The sequence below is a fragment of the Neoarius graeffei genome, chromosome 6 (assembly GCF_027579695.1).
Source record: "Neoarius graeffei isolate fNeoGra1 chromosome 6, fNeoGra1.pri, whole genome shotgun sequence".
NCBI classification, from domain to species: Eukaryota; Metazoa; Chordata; class Actinopteri; order Siluriformes; family Ariidae; genus Neoarius; species Neoarius graeffei.
The window spans coordinates 28,575,273-28,597,488 of NC_083574.1; the positions used below are offsets into that span (position 1 = coordinate 28,575,273).

The following is a 22,216-nucleotide window of genomic DNA, read 5'->3' on the forward strand; positions in this document are numbered from 1 at the left end:
AAAAACATGCATGGACAAAAAGGACATCATGCAACTTATTTAAGTTGCAAACCCCATGACCGTTCACGTGTCAAGTGGGAAAATCTGATGATGAATGCTTTGTCTGAGGTCCTCAGAAATCTCCTTTGTTCGTGCCATGATACACTTCATGTGTTGTGAAGATCAGACTTTGATAGATCCCTGTTCTTTTAATAAAACAGGGTGCCCACTCACACCTGATTGTCATCCTATTGGTTGAAAAGACCTGACTCAAATTTCACTTTCAAATTAACTGCTAATCCTAGAGGTTCACATACTTTTGCCACTCACAGATTAGATTAGAGATTAGATAAAACTTTATTGATCCCTTTGGGAGGGCTCCCTCAGGGAAATTAAGATTCCAGCAGCATCATTACAGATAAACAGAGAAAAGAAATAGAGAAAAACTTCTAGATAATTTAAAATAAATTAAGTATTTACATATACAAATATAAAAAGAATAAGATATGGGGAAGAGAAGAAGGGGGGGAAGGGAGAAGGGGGGGCAGCAGGAGAGATACTGCACTTTATATTGCACATTGTCCAGTATTGCTTATTGTTAGGCTAGGCTACTGCTCCTTCCTGTCCTCTGTCCTCCTGTTACCCCTCCTCCCCCCCAGAGAGGAGTTGTACAGTCTGATGGCATGAGGGACAAAGGAGTTTTTGAGTCTGTTCGTCCTGCACTTGGGATGGAGCATTCTGTCACTGAACAGGCTCCTCTGGTTGCTGATGACGGTGTGCAGAGGGTGACTGGCATCATCCATGATGTTCAAAAGTTTGTCCATAGACCTCTTCTCTGCCACAGTCACCAGAGAGTCCAGCTTCATGCCAACCACAGAGCCGGCCTGCCTGATCAGTTTGTCCAGCCTGGATGTGTCCTTCTTGGATGTGCTGCCCCCCCCAGCACACCATGGCGTAAAACAGGACACTGGCGACCACAGACTGATAGAACATTCATAGGAGTTTCCTGTAGATGTTAAAGGACCGCAGCCTCCTAAGGAAGTATAGCCTGCTCTGTTCCTTCCTGTATAATATGAGTAGCACGCTGTGTGAGCACAATCGCTATCAGACGCGTTAAAATGCAAATAACTTTTCTAGAATTTCACCAAAACTCATTGAATTTTCAGCACTGTAAGAGAACTCCCTAAAGTATTATTCAGCAAATCCCCAGAATGATAGCACAAATCTAGAATTTTTAAAAGAATTTTAGTTCTTAAAATTTAACGTAATTATGAACGTCACGCGTAACATTTACACCCCTGAAAAATCACTTTGAATGCTGTTTTGAAAGTTTTGATCAAATATTCTCTATAATAAAAAAAAATCGCTTAAATATTATAAACACAGTCTTTTAATGTATCAAAAAATAATTTTGATAAAACAAGGAAATTCGGAAGAAAATTTGTTTTTTCTTTTGCTTGTTGTGTGCGTCACACTACCAAAATCTAACTAATCCCTTCACGAACAATTCCAACTTTCATGGACTTGTAGCGCGAATAAACCTTTAAAAAAAAAAATAATACTTCTCACCCAGTAAATTAGAATCCTGGTGATTTATATCCTCGTAGCTTCAGTAGATCTAGAGATTTAGTCAATTTAGTAAATCCCAAACGCTGTGAAACACGCCAGCCATCTATGGTGAGAAGTGCTGCTGTAGTTGAGAAACTCTCATTTCTCACGCTTCCAACTAACTCCGTGACCCATACCAAAATAATGTCATGCTCATCACTTAAGGATGATTTATGCCAAGTTTCACGGAAAAATACAGCGAAATAAATTTGCTAGAAGCATTTTTCAAAATCTCAAACATTATGAAACATTTCTTGTTATGAATAGCACGCTGTTTGAGCACAATCGCTATCAGGCACATTAAAATATAAATAACTTTTCTAGAATTTCACCAAAACTCATTGAATTTTCAGCATTGTAAGAGAACTCCCTAAAGTATTATTCAGCAAAACCCCAGAATGATAGCACAAATCTAGAATTTTTAACAGAATTTTAGTTCTTAAAATTTAACGTAATTATGGACGTCATGCGTAACATTTACACCTGTGAAAAATCACTCAATGCTGTTTTGAAAGTTTTGATCAAATATTCTCTATAATAAAAAAAAAAAATCGCTTAAATATTATAAACACAGTCTTTTAATGTATCAAAAAATAATTTTGATAAAGCAAGGAAATTCGGAAGAAAATTTGTTTTTTCTTTTGCTTGTTGTGCGCGTCACGCTACCAAAATCTAACTAACCCCTTCACGAACAATTCCAACTTTCGTGGACTTGTAGCGTGAATAAACCTTTCAAAAAATATATATAATTCTCACCCAGTAAATTAGAATCCTGGTGATTTATATCCTCGTAGCTTCAGTAGATCTAGAGATTTAGTCGATTTAGTAAATCCCAAACGCTGTGAAACACGCCAGCCATCTATGGTGAGAAGTGCTGCTGTAGTTGAGAAACTCTCATTTCTCCCGCTTCCAACTAACTCCGTGACCCATACCAAAATAACAATGTCATGCTCATCACTTAAGGATGATTTATGCCAAGTTTCACGGAAAAATACAGCGAAATAAATTTGCTAGAAGCATTTTTCAAAATCTCAAACATTATGAAACATTTCTTGTAGGGTTTCAGGTTACAAATTTTGAGAATAGAGAAATTGCGGCGCAAAAGTTTGCCACTAAACTCGCGAAAATACTCCATCCTAGCGAGTTTCACAACCGAACTAGGCTACGACAGTCCGTGACCACCCAGGAATGTTCTAGAAGGTACGCTTCTAGGCACGTGCGATCGAGAAAGACGCCACGTGAAGGTAGTAAAGGTAGTATTTCCACTGTCTTATGACATTTTTGCTTGTTTTAGCGCGATAAACAATGCATTATGGGTAATCATTAAAATGCTGATTTCAAGGTTAAAATGGGTAAAAACAACTAATTTATATAGATATTGTAAAAATTGTGCCTAATAGTTATTTCAGTACATAAAATCAAAACCTGAATTTTTAATTTTTTTCCCTATGTTACACCATTCTGCATCTATAGCATGCTACTCATCATAAGTGATTGGTGTTGCAAGTCCAATCCAGCTTGCTGTCCAGCCACAGCCCAGCTTGCTGTCCAGCCACAGCCCGAGGTACTTGTAGGAATCCACAACCTCCACCTCGACTCCCTCGATCAGAACTGGTCGTGGCCTTAGTCTGGACCTCCCAAAGTCAATGACCAGCTCCTTGGTCTTCGAGATGTTGAGCTGCAGATGGTTCCTGTTGCACCACACACCAAAGTCCCTCACCAGGCTCCTATACTCCTCCTCTCTGTCGTCACTGATACACCCAACGATGGCTGTGTCATCGGCAAACTTCTGAATGTGACACAGCTCCGAGTTGTAGCAGAAGTCTGCGGTGTACAAGGTGAAGAGAAGAGGGGCCAGCACTGTGCCCTGGGGTGCTCCAGTGCTGCTAATCACAGTGTCAGACGTGATGTCCTTCAGCCTGACGTACTGCGGCCTGTCAGTGAGGTAGCTGGAGATCCAGGTAACCAGGCAGGGGTCCACTTGCATCCTGTTCAGTTTGTCCTGAAGCAATAGGGGCTGGATGGTGTTGAAGGCACTCGAGAAGTCCAAGAAGAGGATCCTCACTGTGCCATTTCCCTTATCCAGATGCGAGTGGGCTCAGTGTAGCAGGTAGAGGATGGCGTCTTCCACACCAACACCTGCCCGGTACGCAAACTGCAGACAGTCCTGGGCATGTTGTACCTGGGGTCTAAGGAGGCTGAGGAAGAGCCGTTCCGTCTTCATCAGATGTGAAGTGAGTGCCACCGGTCAGAAGTCGTTCAGCTCGCTGGGCTGATTCTTTTTGGGAACTGGAACAATACATGATGTCTTCCAGAGGGTGGGCACTCTCCCCAGCTGCAGGCTGAGGTTGAAGACGCATTGGAGTGGTTCACCCAGTTCAGCAGCGCAGGTCGTCAGTAGTCGGGGACACACCGTGTCCGGGCCTGCTGCTTTCCTGGGGTGAAGCTTCCTCAGTTGACCTCTGACCTGGTCTGCAGTAATGCATGGAGGAGTCTGTGTTGAGGTGGGGGAGGAGGGTGCTGCTGTGATGACTGGGGGGAGGTGTGTTGAGGGAAGAAGGAGAGATGGCTGCATGTAATATTGAGATGGCAGATATGTAATATTGGATCATTTTCCTCAATAAATAAATTACCAAGTATAATATTTTTGTCTCATCTGTTTAACTGGGTTCTCTTTATCTACTTTTAGGACTTGTGTGAAAATCTGATGTTTTAGGTCATATTTATGCAGAAATATAGAAAATTCTAAAGGGTTCACAAACTTTCAAGCACCACTGTATTTATGGTTCTAATAGCTTACAAAAAAAGGCCTGTGTATTATATTATGAATCATCCCCACTGTAATTTAAGCAAGATAGAGGAGTTGGGTATTTCACTGACAGATTGTGATTTAAATTGGTTTTGGGTGATTAAAAATGCTATTTTTCTCAGAAAACAAAAATGCACCGACTTACAGAACCTACTATTTAAAAACCCAATATAACCCATATTACTGTCATAATCAAGAAATCAAACAAAACAGAATATTAAAACCCAAAATCAGAAAAAGTTGGAATAGTATGTTGAAACTGAAATTAAAACTGAAAACAATGAGATGAACAATGATTTGTAAATAATATATGACCTGTATTGCACTCAAAACAATAAAACGGCACATTATTCGATGTTTTCCCCTCATGAATTTTATTTGTTTTTCAAAATAAACACATTTCAATTTTGATTCTTGCAACACATTTCAAAAAAGTTGGGACGGTAAAGTATTTACCATTTTGTAATGTTGCCATTCCTTCTCACAACACTTAAAAGATGTTTAGTGATTGAAGACGCCAAGTGATGAAGCGTTTCAGGTGGTATTTTGTCTCATTCTTCCTGCAAACAGGTCTTAAGATGTGCAACAGTACAGAGTCATTGTTGTCATTTTTTTTAATTGTTTTTACTGGCATTTGCGGATGTAACTCTATATTGTAGTGCTTGGCAGTTTTTAAACAATCTTATTAAACAAACATTGTTTTTAAACAAATGTCTTTAAAAATTTAAATCATTTTTGCATTCATTTGTTGATGAACTGGAGATCCTCTACCCATCATTGTTCCTCAAAGACTAGGCCTTCCCTGGATACAGATTTTGTACCAATTCATGATTACAGTCACCTGTTGACATCACATGTTTCAAATCACATCATTATTTACTTGTTTAGCCTCATTTCTAGCCCTAAACTGCCCCTGTTCCAGCTTTTTTGGAATGTCTTACAGGCCTGTAATGCAGGAATGGATGTATGTTAACAAATGAAATGAAGTTGACCAGACAAAACATGAAATAGCTTGGGTTCATACTGTCTGCAGTGACAAGTCAAAGTAAATTTAGAAATCACTGATTTCTTTTTTTTAATTTACATTTTCCATACCGTCCCAACTTTTTCTGATTTTGGTTTATAAAGTCTAAAAAGATTATTAAAAAAAACCCCTGATAAGTACATTCATGCACACACCTATACATACCTGTAGGAGAAAAAAAAACATTACAATAAGAACCATTTGCAGGGGCGTCATGGCCCAGGTGGATAAGGCGCCATACCATAAATCCGGGAACCTGGGTTTGATTCCGACTGGAGGTCATTTCCCGATCCCTCCCCATCTCTCTCTCCCGCTCATTTCCTGTCTCTACACTGTCCTATCCAATAAAGGTGAAAAAAGCCCCCCAAAAAAAGAACCATTTGCATCTTTTCAGCTAGCTAGTTATGTTGATTGAATTTCTCATGATTTTTTTGTAGATTTTTTTTATTTTTATTTTTTTACCACCAATAATGTTCACTATTTGTATTAAAAGTTGTAGGAAAAAAACACTCAAAACACAGTCAGTGGTTTAGATAATCAAGAGGTATGTTGCACTGCAGGTTTATATCAGCCTAGCCTGTAGTGTCAATCTTTTTGTCAGACACAGTTGCCTTTGCCTTATTTGCTGTGATCCTAAAAAAAGGACAAATTAACAAAACAACAAAGATGGACAACCTTTAAGCAGAGAAGCTAATTTTGACCCGGAACTGTCAACATTTCATCTTTGCAAAAGCTTTAGCTTTCATTATCACTGTGGCCACCCAAATGATCAGAAAGAGTCACCATGTGCACTGATGGAGTACAATCATATAAATGCATGCCACAAAATGTTACCACAACATATTAAGCCCTATTTTAATATGTACAGTGCCAAACATGTTCCATCTCAAAATTGATTACCCCATGTCACCACAGAACCACCAAAAAAAAAAAAAAAAGACAAAACCTGATACCCCATTAAAAGTCCATTTCATATACATTGATATCTTCTAGTATACCATAGTGAAATGTACATTGTCAAAGTATTATAATACTTTCACAGCCAGTAATGTCAACAGAGATAAGTAATGGGAGAAATAAGAATGAAATCACATGTAATAGCACTCTCGTGAGGCATGAGGTGAGAAGCCAGATAATCACCATTATATATATCTATCTATCTATCTGTGCCTATCTGCCTAAGTAAGGCAGAGGTTTTAATTCCAAGCAAAGCTACCCACAACCAAGGCTGAGAATTTAAACTGTCATACATTTCTTTGGAAAATTAGGAACTGTGTGCTTTCTTCCTTCAGATAAAACATCATTTAATATCAGTCTGAAACAACTGACCACATGCCTCATAACTATCCATTTAGACATAACATCACCAATTTCAGAAAACCAACACCCCATAAACAGGGAAGACATTACAAAAAAAATCATATATAAAAAGACAAAGGTACTGAGATTAAAACAAATTTTAAGAATATAATACATCCAGTGTAGGACTTTCACAAGGTGGGTCAGAACTCATTCATTACAAAGTCTCTTTTTAATACATTTAATACACTGATCGTAACATCAACAAAATGAGATAAACTATATTATTAATAATGCACCCTAAAATATTCAAGCAACTGGCCTGTACAGCTTTAGAAGCCAGTAGCGCTTGGCATGAGTGAAAGATCACACCTCTTTTCACTGCTGTACCAGATTAAACTATTAGAGTGTGGAAATATTACGTTGATTTGTCAATGCTGCAAGTATATTTTTTCATGTTTATGTTCAATTAAATGTGTTTTGATGGGGGCAGAGGTTGCTGGCTTGAAGGAGAGCGGGATGGGCTGAAGACCAGGATGGGTAGATGGACAGAAGGCTTCTAGTGATGGAGATGAAGGGACGTGGTAAAATGCAGTTAGGAGCAGACTAATGTTGACCTAATTTTTTTGATGCTACACTACACATACCACTCTTTCTTTGAAATGACAGAGCCATCAGTTTGGGATACCATGTCATCTGCAATCTCAGACTCAGGCTCGTACTGAAAAGCTAGAGTCCGTTCATCATAATCATGGCTCTCACCTTCGTCCACAGTGAAATATGGTCTCTTTAGGTCTTCAGAGTTACCATCGAAATCATGTTCTGTGCCCTCGAAGGCTCCTGGCCCCCCAGTCTGAGAGGCCTTCTTCTCATCATCTGAGTCATCTGGGTACTGCAGGTTCTTGGGCACAGTGGGATGTGCAGGTACAGAGCCCGCCTTACTGTAGCCATTACCAAAAACATGCTTCTTGGTGCTGTAGTCACCCTTGAAGGTGCGCTGCCGACGCCTCAGGAAGTAGATGAGCAATGCAATACCAATGATCAGTACAAACAGGCCACCCATGCCACCCAATATTGCAGCACTGGAACTGGGTTGCGTCTGGTCATTGTCATCATTGCCTCGAATGATACTGTTGGGGAATTCTGGGCAGGAAAAGACAGACGGAAAGGAGTGTGTCAGTGCTCAGGTGGGAAGGAGTGCATGTGCTATATTTTTGAGGAAAGGAACATGGGAAAGGGTAAGTCAAGGGGGGAAAAACAATAAGGGGTCTCTGCCTCCACCACCAAACCCCACCACCTTTTCCCAAGCCCCACCCTCTCAGATCACACCAATGAGGAACACTTCACATAGAAAAGAAGTCTTTGAATATCCGGATACACTAAAAAAGCACACATTATGCAAGCTGTGTTAGGCCTCTTACATACTCTACAGAAGTACACAAACACAAGTGCATGAGTCTTTTTCTTACATGCCTTAGGGTCAGTGTATCACCTTGTCAGAGTTGTAAAGGCTAATCATCCAGGGGCAGCAAAATAAACGTGGCAATGGATTGAAGATTTGAAATGGCCAATATTTCTAGAAATGCATTCTTTATCATCTTTATGTGTCTGGGGTATTGCATATAGCACCTCTATTGGCAATGCATGGAACAATGCATCCCTTTATAAATATTAGGCTCACACAAATTCTATATGCATAGGCCAGGAACACCACTTTTGGAGACTCTTGAGCCATTACACACATTGGCTTGGACAGAGTATGTAAGCATGTCAAATTTATTTGCAATTCAAATCTTGCAGTCAGAAGTTTGCAAACACTTATTATGGAGATGAAGGTCAGGGCAGTACTAAGCTTTCCATGATTTCTCTGAGCTGTTCTTTTTCAGGGGATTGTACAACATACATCATTAATAGAAAAAAAAGCAAGGATTTGGTTTGGGTTTTCTGAGATCAACAGAAAACATAATTATATATATATATATATATATATATATATATATATATATATATATATATATATATATATATATATATATCAGCTGAGAGGAAATTGGTGTGGATAGTCAGGAAGAACCCAGGAACCACCAAGGCACAGGCCTGCCATAAAATGGAAGTTGCTGGAACACCAGTGTTACTGTCTATAGTGGTTTTAAATCGCTACGTACTAAGAGACTGTCTTCCAAGAAAGAAGCCCCTGCTCCAAAATTGACAATTCAATCTCAACTAAAGTTTGCAGCTGACCACATGGGGGAAAAAAAGAAGCCTTCTGGAGGAAAGTTTTTATGGTCAGACAAGACAAAGATTGAGTTGTTTGGCCACAATGACCAGAGTTATATTTGGAGGAGTAAAGGTGAGGTATTCAACCCCAAGAAGACTGTACAAACTATTAAGTAACTGTTAAAGGAGATAAACAGAACCATGGCCTCACTTTTTGTTTATAAATGCCATGAGACCTCAAGAATGGCATAGGAATAGTTTTAAGTGTTAATAAATCTAATATAGTAATTTTTATGATTAAAGTGATTCATACAGGTAGCGGTCTGAGTGAATGACCTTGACATCTGTAACGTCACAGCAGGAAGGCTATCGGTCTCATCACCATTTCCGCTATACTAAAGCACAGAGCTAACTGCAACTTCGATACTCCATTTTGAGCTAATTTATCACCATGCCACGTAGATGTGTTGCTATCTGAGGAATCCAAAGAATCTCCAGTAAATCCGAATGAAGAGGCCATTGCAACCACTCTCCTCTGCCGAGTCTGGCATTGGTCTATAGCACCGGTTCCCACTGTGACGTCACCCACCCAGGGCTGGCTGGCTCAATGGGGCAGCTCGAATGCCAACTTTGCGGTCGATTTTGACTCTTAAAAATACATATTTTTTATTCCCAATTATGCAGCATATGAGAGTCAAGGATGGAGATACTATCCACTCAGAAATGTATTTAAAAATAAAGGTTCTGTGTATCTCCTTTAAGTATGAACAAAGTGGATTGAATAATGAATAAGGAGGACTACCTCAGAATTCTTCAGAATAACCTCAAACCATCAGCTAGATGGTTGAATCTTGGACAAAATGGGGTGTTCCAACAGGACAATGACCCCAAACACATCAAAGCTGGTTGTGGAATTAATAAAGCAGGCAAACAATAAGCTCTTGGAACGGGCTTCCCAAATTTCTGACCTCAACCCTATCATATGTGGACTGTGCTTAGAAGTTGGGTCCATGCCAGGAAACCTACAAATTTATTTGAACTCTACTAATTCTGCCAAAAAGAGGGGTTAAATATCCAATCAATTCTGCCAGAAACTTGGTGATGGTTACCAAAAGCATCTGGTTAAGGTGAAACTTGCTAAGGGACATTTAACCAAATATTAGGTGTGCTGTACATATATTCTTGACCCTGTATGTATAATTTTGACCCTGTATTGATTTCAGAAAACCCAAAATAAATTAAAACTTGTGCACCATATTCTTGTTTTTTTTCTGTCAAATATGTATGTTGTACAATCATTCTGCCACAAAAAACGAACAGTTCAAAGAAATCACTGAAAGCCCAATGTTGTCATGACATTAATGTCCATGGCAATTATATAAACTTCTGACCGCAACTGTATTTATATAACCCATTTATAAATCCACACTTTCTATACTGTGTGCTTTATATAACAATAATAATCTTTTTTAATAAGGTTTGATTAGGTTTCACTGGAAACAAAATGAATACAAACATACTGGTTACTTACTGTCCCACTTATACATAACAGTTTAGCTGAATGGTTTCATAATTGTGGCTATCAGATAGCTATGAACAAAATGAACAGAGTAAACAAGACTTAGAGGGTGTTGTTCCTTTTCTTGGCTTTTGTGTGTTTGCATCTAGTCCATAGCATGAGTGCAATCTTTATCAGAGACTGGCAAAAACATTTAGCTTGGCACCTATTATGCTGGCAACTGGAGCAGGATTCCTCATTGTGTTCCTATATCCTATGATATCATCCTGTCTAGCAATGTTATAATAATTATTAATAATTAGCAGAATATGACTAGTTTGAAAACTACAAAATAAATTAAAACTTGTGCAGTTTTAATTTATTTTGTAGTTTTCAAACTAGTTTTATTACGCTATTATTAACATTATTACCATTAAGCAGGCAATCTTCCTTTCAAAATGAAAAAAGAAAATAAAAATGTAAATTTTAGTGTATACTAAAAACAGTATGCCTGGATTCACATCTACATCTCAGAGGACCCAAACATGAGTGCCTTACAAACTAGTAGTCTGGATTATGCCCTGAGTATATCAAAAATAATAAATTAGCCACATATTTGTGATGAAAAACAGGTAAATACATACGTACATAATCCATGAAATTAGATTTACACAAGGTAAACTTACTAAAATGACAAAGCTTACAGTAAAATTACTGCAGCCTGCCAATGAGTCATGTACCCCAGTGTGAGGATCACTGCACGAGAAAACAAACACTTGGAGACTGTTTTTAAAACTGATGGATATAATATGCCTCTGTAAGTCTTCTCAATTTTAATTTTTCCATCTCTCAATGCTTAAACCTGCTGAATCATTCAAACCCAACTGTTGATCATCCACCCCCTCTCTATTTTCCTTTCATTTACCGTTGAGTGTGTGTGTGGATGTGTAACTGCCAGTCTGTGTCTGATATCTGTTTAATCTGGCCCCTAATGAGATTAGATGTAATAAGAGGCTTTATTACCTGCATGACTAAGAGAGCAAATAGAGGTCACCTCTGGATAGTGAGAGAGAGAGAGAGAGAGAGAGAGAGAGAGAGAGAGAGAGAGAGAGAGAGAGAGAGAAAACTAAGGAGAAACAGTGAAAAAAGCCCATCTCATTTAATGTCTTCTTTTTTTCATTTTACCCGTCCATTAGCATGTGCACACTTAAATATTTTTCGCTATCATTTAAATTCTTATTTTCTTTCATCTTTAGCTGTAAAAAGAATATGGTAGGATCTTTTATCATGGAGGCAGTGAAATGATCAGAGATTTCTATCACAACTTCAGGTCTAATAGGGCCTTTTAAAGTATTGTACATATTATATATTAAAAGAGCTACAATGCACACAGTAATCAATAACTGTATACAACACAGTAACTTTATTAGTATTTCCCAAAAGGGATTTTCAATACCAATTTACAACACAATAAAAACAAACAACTATTTACAAGAGAAAAACTGCATTAATATAAACCTAATCCTATAATAATCTTGTGATACTCCTGATAATCAAAAATACTAAATACACTAATCCTAATTCAAATAATAGTTCAAAATCCAAATAAAATAATCCAAGAAATCCCAAACACCCTAAGACTATCCCTAATCCTGAGTTAATATAATAAACCAAATGATCTGAGAAAAATAAATAAATAAATAAATAAATAAATTCAAATTGATACCAATGAACAAAATCTCTACCAATTATCCTAGTCAAAATCATGAAGAGAGAGACAGAAAGAAAACAAGTAAAACTTGCAGCTTAGACAACCATAATTCATAAACAGGCCCACGACTCTTTGGGCAGAAACTTTAAAATTTGTAACATTAGTACAATTTCTAGTCTCTTCACTTAAATTGTTCCATGAGGATAGTGCATGGTCAAAAAAGGACCTCTGAGCTGTTGAAGTTCTTTTGAATATAAATGTTTATGTTGTCCTTTTGTCAAGTGTTGTAATGATAAAAAGTAGATCGCTTGACTGACTTGGATTCAAGGTAATTTGGAGCAAGACCATGTAGACATCTGTAAACCATGGTGACATCTCTAAGCAGTAGAATTTCCTTTATGGGTAACCATCCAAGATCTTTAAGGGTTGATGAGATGTGATCATACTTCCTTTTTCCAGTCAGTATACTAGCAGCAAAGTTCTGTAAAAGCTGCAGCTTGCAAATATTCTGTGTTGTTCCTGACCACATGGTTGAGCAGTAAAATAATTTGCTGAATACCAAAGAGTTCAATATAACTTGAACGTCTTTCGTAAACAGGTGTTGAACTCTATTGATTTGACACAAGGTAATCTGTGATCACTGAATAAAAGGCTACTGTCAAATATAACTTCCAAGTCTTTACACGAGGACGATGGAGATAACTCTTTACCAAGGAAGGGGATTGTATTGTCACTGAGTTCTTTTGAATATAAATGTTTATGTTGTCCTTTTGTCAAGTGTTGTAATGATAAAAAGTAGATCTTGTGCCAAAAAACATGAACTTTGTCTTTTGTGGATTGATGAGCAGTCAATTAGTACAACATCATTCTGCTACTCTGTTGAGATCTTGAATAATCTGTCTAAGAGCACTGACTTTATCATTAGTTGCAAAGGATACAAAGAGCTTTGTATTGTCAATGTAAGACATTACTGAGCAGTTTTTGATGATGTATTGCAAGTCATTCATATATAAACTGAATAGCACAGGCCCGAGAATTGAGTCCTGTGGGACGCCGTGAGTTATACATAGTGATGAAAATATTGATGTTCCAATATGGGTAGATTACTCCCTATTTGTGATGTAGCTTTGAAACCAATTCAGAGGCTTGATAGATCTTCCTAACACGTGGAGCTTGTTTACCAAGGTAGTGTGGCATATGCTGTCAAACGCCTTACTCAAATCGATAAATACGAGTAGCATTTCAAGATGCCGCCACGGACGGCCGCCTTGGAGTTTTGGTGCGCTCTGTATTGTCTTGTTTTGGTTGTAAATAGTGCTTCATTTAACTCTTCCCGAATTTCTTTCATGAGAGAAGAACTCTTGAACATCAGGGAAACGACTTCAGTGGACTTATTTCCTACATTCATTTCACCATCCGTAGATTTATTGTCCATTCTGGTCAAAGGTGCTGTAGTGACAGTGGCCATGCCCGTAACCATGGTAACCCTTTCACAACCAGTTTGAAACACACCCATCTCTGTACTCGACGCCATGCTTTATCTCCTCCCCTTCCTCTGACTTCCTGTAACGGTATTGAACAGAGAGGATACCTGATACCAGGTAGAGTGACATCACAACTGCTTTAAATCAGCGAGGGAAACGAAATCTCCCTCTCTCTGGCCATGGATGTCCTCTCTGGTGGACTCCACGTGTGAAAGAGAGGCCGATGCATTTGGTGCTACAGAAGGACAGAGAACAAAGAACCAGCTATTGATACCGGACTTTGCCAAAGTTCAATGGGCTTGACCTTCGTGGAGTTGTAATAATAATTGAACCAGTTATAGTTACTGCAGCCTACACAGTACTTCAAAAAAGGAAAGAGGCGACTGGCTCCCTCTGCCCCCTTTTCTCCAACATCAACGAAATTATAAGCAAGACTCTTTCTAGATCATCGGGTGCCCGACGAGACGTCGAGGATCTCCAGCTGACGAGCTGCGGAAGGAGCAAAACCGTCTTCACTCCAGATCTGCGTTCCGCGCTATCTCGGATCAGAAGGCTCAGTTCCAATACCGTCTTCTCCCGGATAACAGAAGGCACTTCCACTCGCTAATAAGAGTGATCACCCCGAGTAAGGAGCAAAACCGTCTTCTTCCCGGATCGGAGAAGGCACACTTCCAATCGCTAATGAGTAAGGCTGGCATCTGGGCAAAGTTTGTTAGTTTACTTGTTTACTTAACAGAGTTAACAGTTAACGTGAACAGTGTTGTTTATTTGAATTCATTTATGATTTAAATGTACACATTTTGATTCACATGAAAGTCGGTCTTAGACCGTGTGTTGTTGGTTTACTTTGTTTACTATATGTTTAGTTAGATTGTGCATGCTCTCTCTCTCTCTCTCGATTTCAAACCGAGGCTAGTTCAAACTCCAGATTCCTTTGTCTTAATTTTCACGCGCTCTCCTTGTAGGCGCGGCCTGGCACGGCTCGTGCATTCCATTCGCATTCCACACATACACACACAAACAACCACGTGATTTTCCCTATCACATTTTAACATCCACTCGCCCTATTATTTCTGATCACCATTAGTGCCTTAATTATCATACACTACTGATTCTTATATGTATATATTTTGTATATATTGTACCATCATTTATACTGAATTATTCCTTGGCTGCTATTGTTGCTATATCTGATCAGTATTAGTTTGCTAAGTCCTGAAAGCTATTTCAATAAATGGTATCTTTGGAATAAACTGTGTCCTGTTTACTGTTACAATATTCACTGAAGTGCCAACCTCTGCCAAGAAAATAACTCTAATTGCCTTCACCCATTTTGTTAATGAATTTATGAGACTGATACCTTTTTACATGAGACTGAAACCGTTTTACATGAGACTGATTTGATTGATTTTAATATTTAGCTATAAACTATTAGATACACTAATTAATGATTAATTAATTTATGAGACTGATTAATGAATTTATGAGGCTGATTTGATGAGACTGATTTGGTAAGCCCATTGCACCTACAGTGCCCTCACCTGCGCTGCTGCTGCTAGAGTGAAACGCCAGAGGAGAGGTAAATGAGCTGGAGCGCTTGTGCGCCTTCACCAGCACGGACACCGCACACTGCTGCCTGAAATATATCTCTCCAACATGTGCTCATTGAGCAATAAAATGGATAAACTCCAGCTATTTTGGGGAAAAAAACGAGACTTTTTTCATCTGCAGTTCTGTGCTTTACGGAGACGTGGCTGTGTGGATCGATACTGGACTTGGCGTAGCAGCTGGCAGGCTTCCAACTCTTCAGAGCGGATCATAACACGGGACTCTCCAGCAAAACTAAAGGTGGAGGAATCTGTTTTTATACAAATAGTGGCTGGTGTAACGATGTGACTGATCCATCAACACTGCTCTGCTGGAATCCTTTTTCATTAACTGCAAACCCTTTTACTCCCCCTGTGAGTTTGCTTCATTCATTCTGGTCAGTGTTTACATTCCACCGCAAGCTAATATGCAGGAGGCACAGCGCTTACTCTCTGACCAGATACTGCGTGGAGAGTGGGCCAACCTGGACTCTTTAGTTATTGTTCTTGTCAACTTTAACAAAGGTAATCTCTCCCATGAACTCCTCAAATACTAACAATTTATTAAATGTCCAACCAGAGAGGAGAATGTTTTGGATCACTGTTACACAACAGTTAATAATGCTTATCATGCTGTCCCTCGCACTGCACTGGGCCACTCTGACCATGTCATGATTCACCTAATTCCTTCATACAGACAGAAGCTAAAGCTTAGCAAGCCTATGTGAGGACATCAAAGAAGTGGAGCAAGGAGGCTGTGGAGGACCTTTGGGCATGTCTGGACTCAACAGACTGGGATGTTTTCAGGACTGCCACAAACAGTTTAGATGAGTACACAGAGGCGGTAACTTCATACATCAGCTTCTGTGAGGACAACTGTAGACCAACTTGCACCAGGGTGAGTTATAACAATGACAAACCCTGGTTCACAGCTAGACTCAGACAGCTGAAATGGCAGAAAGAGGCATTCAAGAGTGGGGACAGGGACAGGTTTAAAGAGTCCAAGTACAGGTTTAGCAAGGCGGTGAGAGATGCTAAACGGCTGTATGCTGAGAAACTACAACACCAGTTCTTGACTAACGACTCTGTATCTGTCTGGAGAGGGCAAATCACAAACTACAAACCCAAACCCCCTCACTCTGTCAACAACCTTCACCTTGCAAATGACCTTAACACCTTCTACTGCCGTTTTGGAAAAACAATGGGAAAGTCCTGATACCTCCCTCCACAATCACCACCTTCACCCCAACACCCCCACCTCTCTTCAGGAGCCCACTCCTCCTCATCTCTGTCCACATCAAAGGCCCCCTCCACCTCCTCCCCCACTGTGCCTCTCACCATTCAGGAAAGGGATGTTAATAGACTGTTCAAGAGACAGAACCCCAGTAAATCAGCTGGACCTGACTCTGTCTCTCCATCCACCCTGAGAAACTGCACCGACCAGTTGTCTCCAGTGTTCACAGACATTTTCAACACCTCACTGGAGACATGCCACGTGCCAGCCTGTTTCGAGTCCTCCACCATCATACCCATCCCCCAAAAAGCAAGGACCACAGGACTAAATGATTACAGACCCATCATCTTCATCTCCATGGTGATGAAGTCCTTTGAGTGCCTTGTTCTCTCCCACCTCAAAGCCATTACAGATCCCCTTCTGGACCCCCTGCAGTTCGCCTACAGAGCCAACAGGTCTGTGGACAATGCTGTCAACACGGCCCTCCACTATCCTCCAGCATCTGGATTCCCCAGGAAACTACGCCAGGACCCTGTGTGTGGACTTCAGCTCTGCGTTCAATATCATCATTCCAGCTCTACTACAGGACAAACCGTCCCAGCTAAGGTGGGGTTTACATTAGACCGTATCAGCGGATCATCAGATTAACGTTTTTAAAACGATTAGTGTGCACACAGCAACGCCAATACACGATTCGCGTGCACACAGCAACGCCAATACACGGATATGCTCAGCTCCGCAGGCATCCTGCGCTCCAAATCACTCCGCCCTGAACAGTGAGTGCCCTCTGGAGGGTGCGCACTCCGGCCCTGCGCAGTTCACAGAGCGTGCGAGTGGAGCGCACGAGCAGTGATTTGGGACTGAGCCGCTGTGTGTGTGATCTCAGTGCATGTCGGGCATGCGCGTCACTTACCACTTGCAAGTGGAAGGATGGCAAGCCTAAAGACAATCATAACTACACAATGGGCAGTATTTGCATCAGTATTTGCAGTATTTTCATACTTTTATACTCTTTAATGAAAGATGATACAAGGTGGAAGTCTTGTTCCACCTTGTATCATCCACGTAAAAACCACGTTTTTCAGCAGTCGCGTCACATGACCAACGCCAGCGAATCAGGAAGGTGGATGTCACAGTGACGTTGTCCAATGACGACGCCAGCTAGAGCTCAGCACAGCGTATCCGCGTATTCTCAATGTTTACACAGCACCGGACCAGACACGATCTGGATTGAATACATGGATCCTGGCGGATTCCCGTTTCCCGGCGTTTTAATGTAAACGGACAGTGCATCCGCGAAGAAAACGAGACAGATACGGTCTAATGTAAACTTGGCCTAAATGTGCCTGACCCCACTTGCAGGTGGATCGCTGACTTCCTGACTGACAGGAAGCAGCAAGTGAGGTTGGGGAAGCATGTCTTCAACACTCAGACAATTGGCATAGAATGCAGCCTTGGGGGGGGGATCCATTCTCCTCTGCTCTTCTCCCTGTATACAAACAGCTGCACCTCCACCCACCAGTCCGTCAAGCTCCTGGAGTTCGTGGATGATGCCACCCTCATTGGACTCCTCTCTGGTGAGGACGAGTCCGCCTACAGGTGGGAGATCGACCATCTGGCGACCTGGTGCAGCCAAAACAACCTGGAGCTAAATGCTGCAAAAACAGTGGAAATGATTGTGGACTTCAGGAAGAACCCAGCCCCTCCTCTCCCCATCGCCCTGCGTGGCTCACCAGTGGACACTGTGGAGTCCTTCCGCTTCCTGGGCACAATAATCACCCATGACCTGACGTGGGAACTGAACATCAGCTCCCTCATCTCAAAATCACAGCAGAGGATGTACTTCCTGTGGCAGTTAAAGAAGTTCAACTTGTCAAAGACAATGACGGTGCCGGCGAGGGCCTTTCTGTGCGGAGTTTCCATGTTCTCCCTGTGTCCGCGTAAGTTTCCTCCGGGTGCTCCGGTTTCCCCCACAGTCCAAAGAAATGCAGGTTAGGTTAACTGGTGACTCTAAATTTACCGTAGGTGTGAATGTGAGTGTGAATGGTTGTCTGTGTCTATGTGTCAGCCTTGTGATGACCTGGCGACTTGTCCAGGGTGTACCCCGCCTTTCGCCCGTAGTCAGCTGGGATAGGCTCCAGCTTGCCTGCAACCCTGTAGAACAGGATAAAGCGGCTAGAGATAATGAGATGAGATGCGCAACAATTGAAAGTTCACGGCGTTTCTGGCTTCAGCTGCTTTGCAAAGTGTAGCATGTTTTTAATTTTTTTTCCACAACAAAACTAAAACCAAAGCATGCCTCCTAAGAGGTGTGCTGTTCAAGGCTGTTCAAGTGTAGCTGATAAAAAAAGCATAATGTTGATCCATTATAGCCCAAAGTCGGCAGGACACTTGCGGAATGAATAGGTTCGATTTGTATGGACAAAGAGAGGTAACTTCAAGTCGACGGGACGGTTTGGTGTCTGCTGCATACATTTTGAAAAAGATACATTTGTGAGGCAGATTCACATAGAAGGATTTGAGCGACGTCTGATACGCGGAGCAGTTCCTACGGTCTGGGAACAAAAGTCAAAAGCGCCATCCCAAAGGGCTCACTGCACAGTGTCAAGCTTGTGTTTAGCCTGTTGCTTGAATTTATTAGTTGTCTGTAGTCTTTTATCCTTTTCACTGATAGCAGTTCTGAAGTTTTATACAAGGTTAAATAATGGCAATAAATAGGCACTTTCACTTTCAGTGCTGGAGCCGGCAGGAGGGTGGTATGTTGTGCCATCTGCATTGTGCGCAGCGAGCATGCAGCAGCCAGGAGCTTGTTAGGGTTCACCTCCAAATCTAAGTTACTCATAAAACTACAACCTTTTCTGGTTCTAACAGTACCAATTAGGACCATGTAGACCCTTTCTATTTTGTGCTACAACTTTAAGTAGAGGTGTGTGTGTGTGTGTGTGTGTGTCAGCAAACAATTACCGTTATTTATTTTTTACTAAAATCACCATATCTCTGGAACCATAAAATATTTTTTTTCAAAACCTATGATCATCTTCCTGTCATACCTGCTTGTCGTGGTGCGTGCATCAGCCAGACTTTTGAGTGCACTCCGGACCACGCATGCGCCGAGCGGACTCTCGCACACGCGCCATTAACTACAGTGGTGCTTGAAAGTTTGTGAACCCTTTAGAATTTTCTATATTTCTGCATAAATATGACCTAAAACATCATCAGATTTTCACACAAGTCCTAAAAGGAGATCAAGAGAACCCAGTTAAACAAATGAGACAAAATATTATACTTGGTTATTTATGTATTGAGGAAAATGATCCAATATTACATATCTGTGAGTGGGCACCCGGTTTTATTTAAAGAACAGGGTTCTATCAAAGTCTGATCTTCACAACACATGTTTGTGGAAGTGTATCATGGCACGAACAAAGGAGATTTCTGAGGACCTCAGAAAAAGCGTTGTTGATGCTCATCAGGCTAGAAAAGGTTACAAAACCATCTCTAAAGAGTTTGGACTCCACCAATCCACAGTCAGACAGATTGTGTACAAATGGAGGAAATTCAAGACCATTGTTACCCTCCCCAGGAGTGGTCGACCAACAAAGATCACTCCAAGAGCAAGGCGTGTAATAGTCGGCGAGGTCACAAAGGACCCCAGGGTAACTTCTAAGCAACTGAAGGCCTCTCTCACATTGGCTAATGTTACTGTTCATGAGCCTACCATCAGGAGAACACTGAACAACAATGGTGTGCATGGCAGGGTTGCAAGGAGAAAGCCACTGCTGTCCAAAAAGAACATTGCTGCTCGTCTGCAGTTTGCTAAAGATCACGTGGACAAGCCAGAAGGCTACTGGAAAAATGTTTTGTGGATGGATGAGACTAAAATAGAATTTTTGGTTTAAATGAGAAGCGTGATGTTTGGAGAAAGGAAAACACTGCATTCCAGCATAAGAACCTTATCCCATCTGTGAAACATGGTGGTGGTAGTATCATGGTTGGGCCTGTTTTGCTGCATCTGGGCCAGGATGGCTTGCCATCATTGATGGAACAATGAATTCTGAATTATACCAGCAAATTCTAAAGGAAAATGTCAGGACATCTGTCCATGAACTGAATCTCAAGAGAAGGTGGGTCATGCAGCAAGACAACGACCCTAAGCACACAAGTCATTCTACCAAAGAATGGTTAAAGAAGAATAAAGTTAATGTTTTGGAATGGCCAAGTCAAAGTCCTGACCTTAATCCAATCCAAATGTTGTGGAAGGACCTGAAGCGAGCAGTTCATGTGAGGAAACACACCAACATCCCAGAGTTGAAGCTGTTCTGTATGGAGGAATGGGCTAAAATTCCTCCAAGCCGGTGTGCAGGACTGATCAACAGTTACTGCAAATGTTTAGTTGCAGTTATTGCTGCACAAGGGGGTCACACCAGATACTGAAAGCAAAGGTTCACATACTTTTGCCACTCACAGATATGTAATATTGGATCATTTTCCACAATAAATAAATGACTAAGTATAATATTTTTGTCTCATTTGTTTAACTGGGTTCTCTTTATTTACTTTTAGGACTTGTGTGAAAATCTGATGATGTTTTAGGTCATATTTATGCAGAAATATAGAAAATTCTAAAGGGTTCACAAACTTTCAAGCACCACTGTATGCACACCTGCACAAGATGAAGGTGTAATCAGTGCACCTATATAAAGACTCTGCAAACACACGCTCACTGCGAAGTATTGCGCTACGTTACATACACAGTATCAAGCCTTATCTCCTGTTTTCCGGATTCCTGGGGGGGGGGTATTGTGCTTCCGTCTTTGCCTGTGCTAATCTGTTTGTGCCTTGCCCCACCTTTTGCTTGTTTACCATTTTTGATCTCTGCTCACTGATTTGGATTGTTGTCACCTTTATAAATAAAACCATCTTCTGCACATACATCCACCTCCAACCCTTCCCTGACACTTATGGTGTCCCTTTACAGACAGCTGGTTTTAAGGTGAATTGAACCTGTTTGAAATTTTAAGGTAAAGTCTCAACAATAATCAAGGAATTGGCATGAAGGAAAAGGCCACTGCAAGCTTAATTTATAATCACTCTGTGTATTATAATCACTCTGTGTATTATAATCACTCTGTGTATAATCACCCTGTGTATTTCTGAGTCTTGTTGTTGCCTTTTTGTCCACTGAAACATGTGCAACGTTATACTGTATCTAAAAACATGATTTCAATATCAAATGAATGGACATGCCATCCTGTTATCTCTCTCAACTAACTCATCATTTTTTCTGTATTTATAGGCTCTCTCAGAATGAAAATTTAGTAAAGAAAAAATAATAATAATGGCAACTGCACACTGATTTCCCCCCCCCCAATACTACTTAATGTTGTAGCACAAAATAGAAAGGGTCTACATGGTCCTAATTGGGACTGTTAGAACCAGAAAAGGTTGTAGTTTTATGAGCAACTTAGTTTGGAGGTGAACCTGAACAAACTCCTGGTTGCTGCACGCTCGCTACGCACAATGCATATGGCACAACGCGCCACCTGCTCCTGGTAGCACTGAAAGTGAAAGTGCCTATTTATTGCCATTATTTAGCCTTGTGCCTACCAAAGGAGGTTACAAAGATGAGAATTACAAAGAGACACTGCTTTACCATAACTGAGAAAATTGAACACCAAATCAGTAAAAATAAAATAAAAAAAAAGAAGACGACGCAAACTATGATTTGTACCATGTATTAACTTCCTGGGTTCCAGAAAACTGCTGG

At 40.6% G+C, this 22,216-nt stretch overlaps 1 protein-coding gene across 3 annotated transcripts in view; it reads right to left on the minus strand.

Moving 5' to 3' along the window:
• nectin1b (nectin cell adhesion molecule 1b) overlaps positions 1 to 22,216 on the minus strand; it is a 648,475-nt gene that overhangs the window by 377,200 nt on the left and 249,059 nt on the right. Inside the window, exon 6 of one of the 3 annotated variants that reach the window (XM_060923541.1) lies at positions 6,251 to 7,862. The exons of the other annotated variants lie outside the window; for them this stretch is intronic. Within the exon in view, the coding sequence (XP_060779524.1) occupies positions 7,357 to 7,862 (506 nt within the window). The 3' untranslated portion in view covers positions 6,251 to 7,356. Of the gene's footprint in view, positions 1 to 6,250; positions 7,863 to 22,216 lie in introns of those variants that run through there. 3 annotated transcript variants of the gene reach the window in all.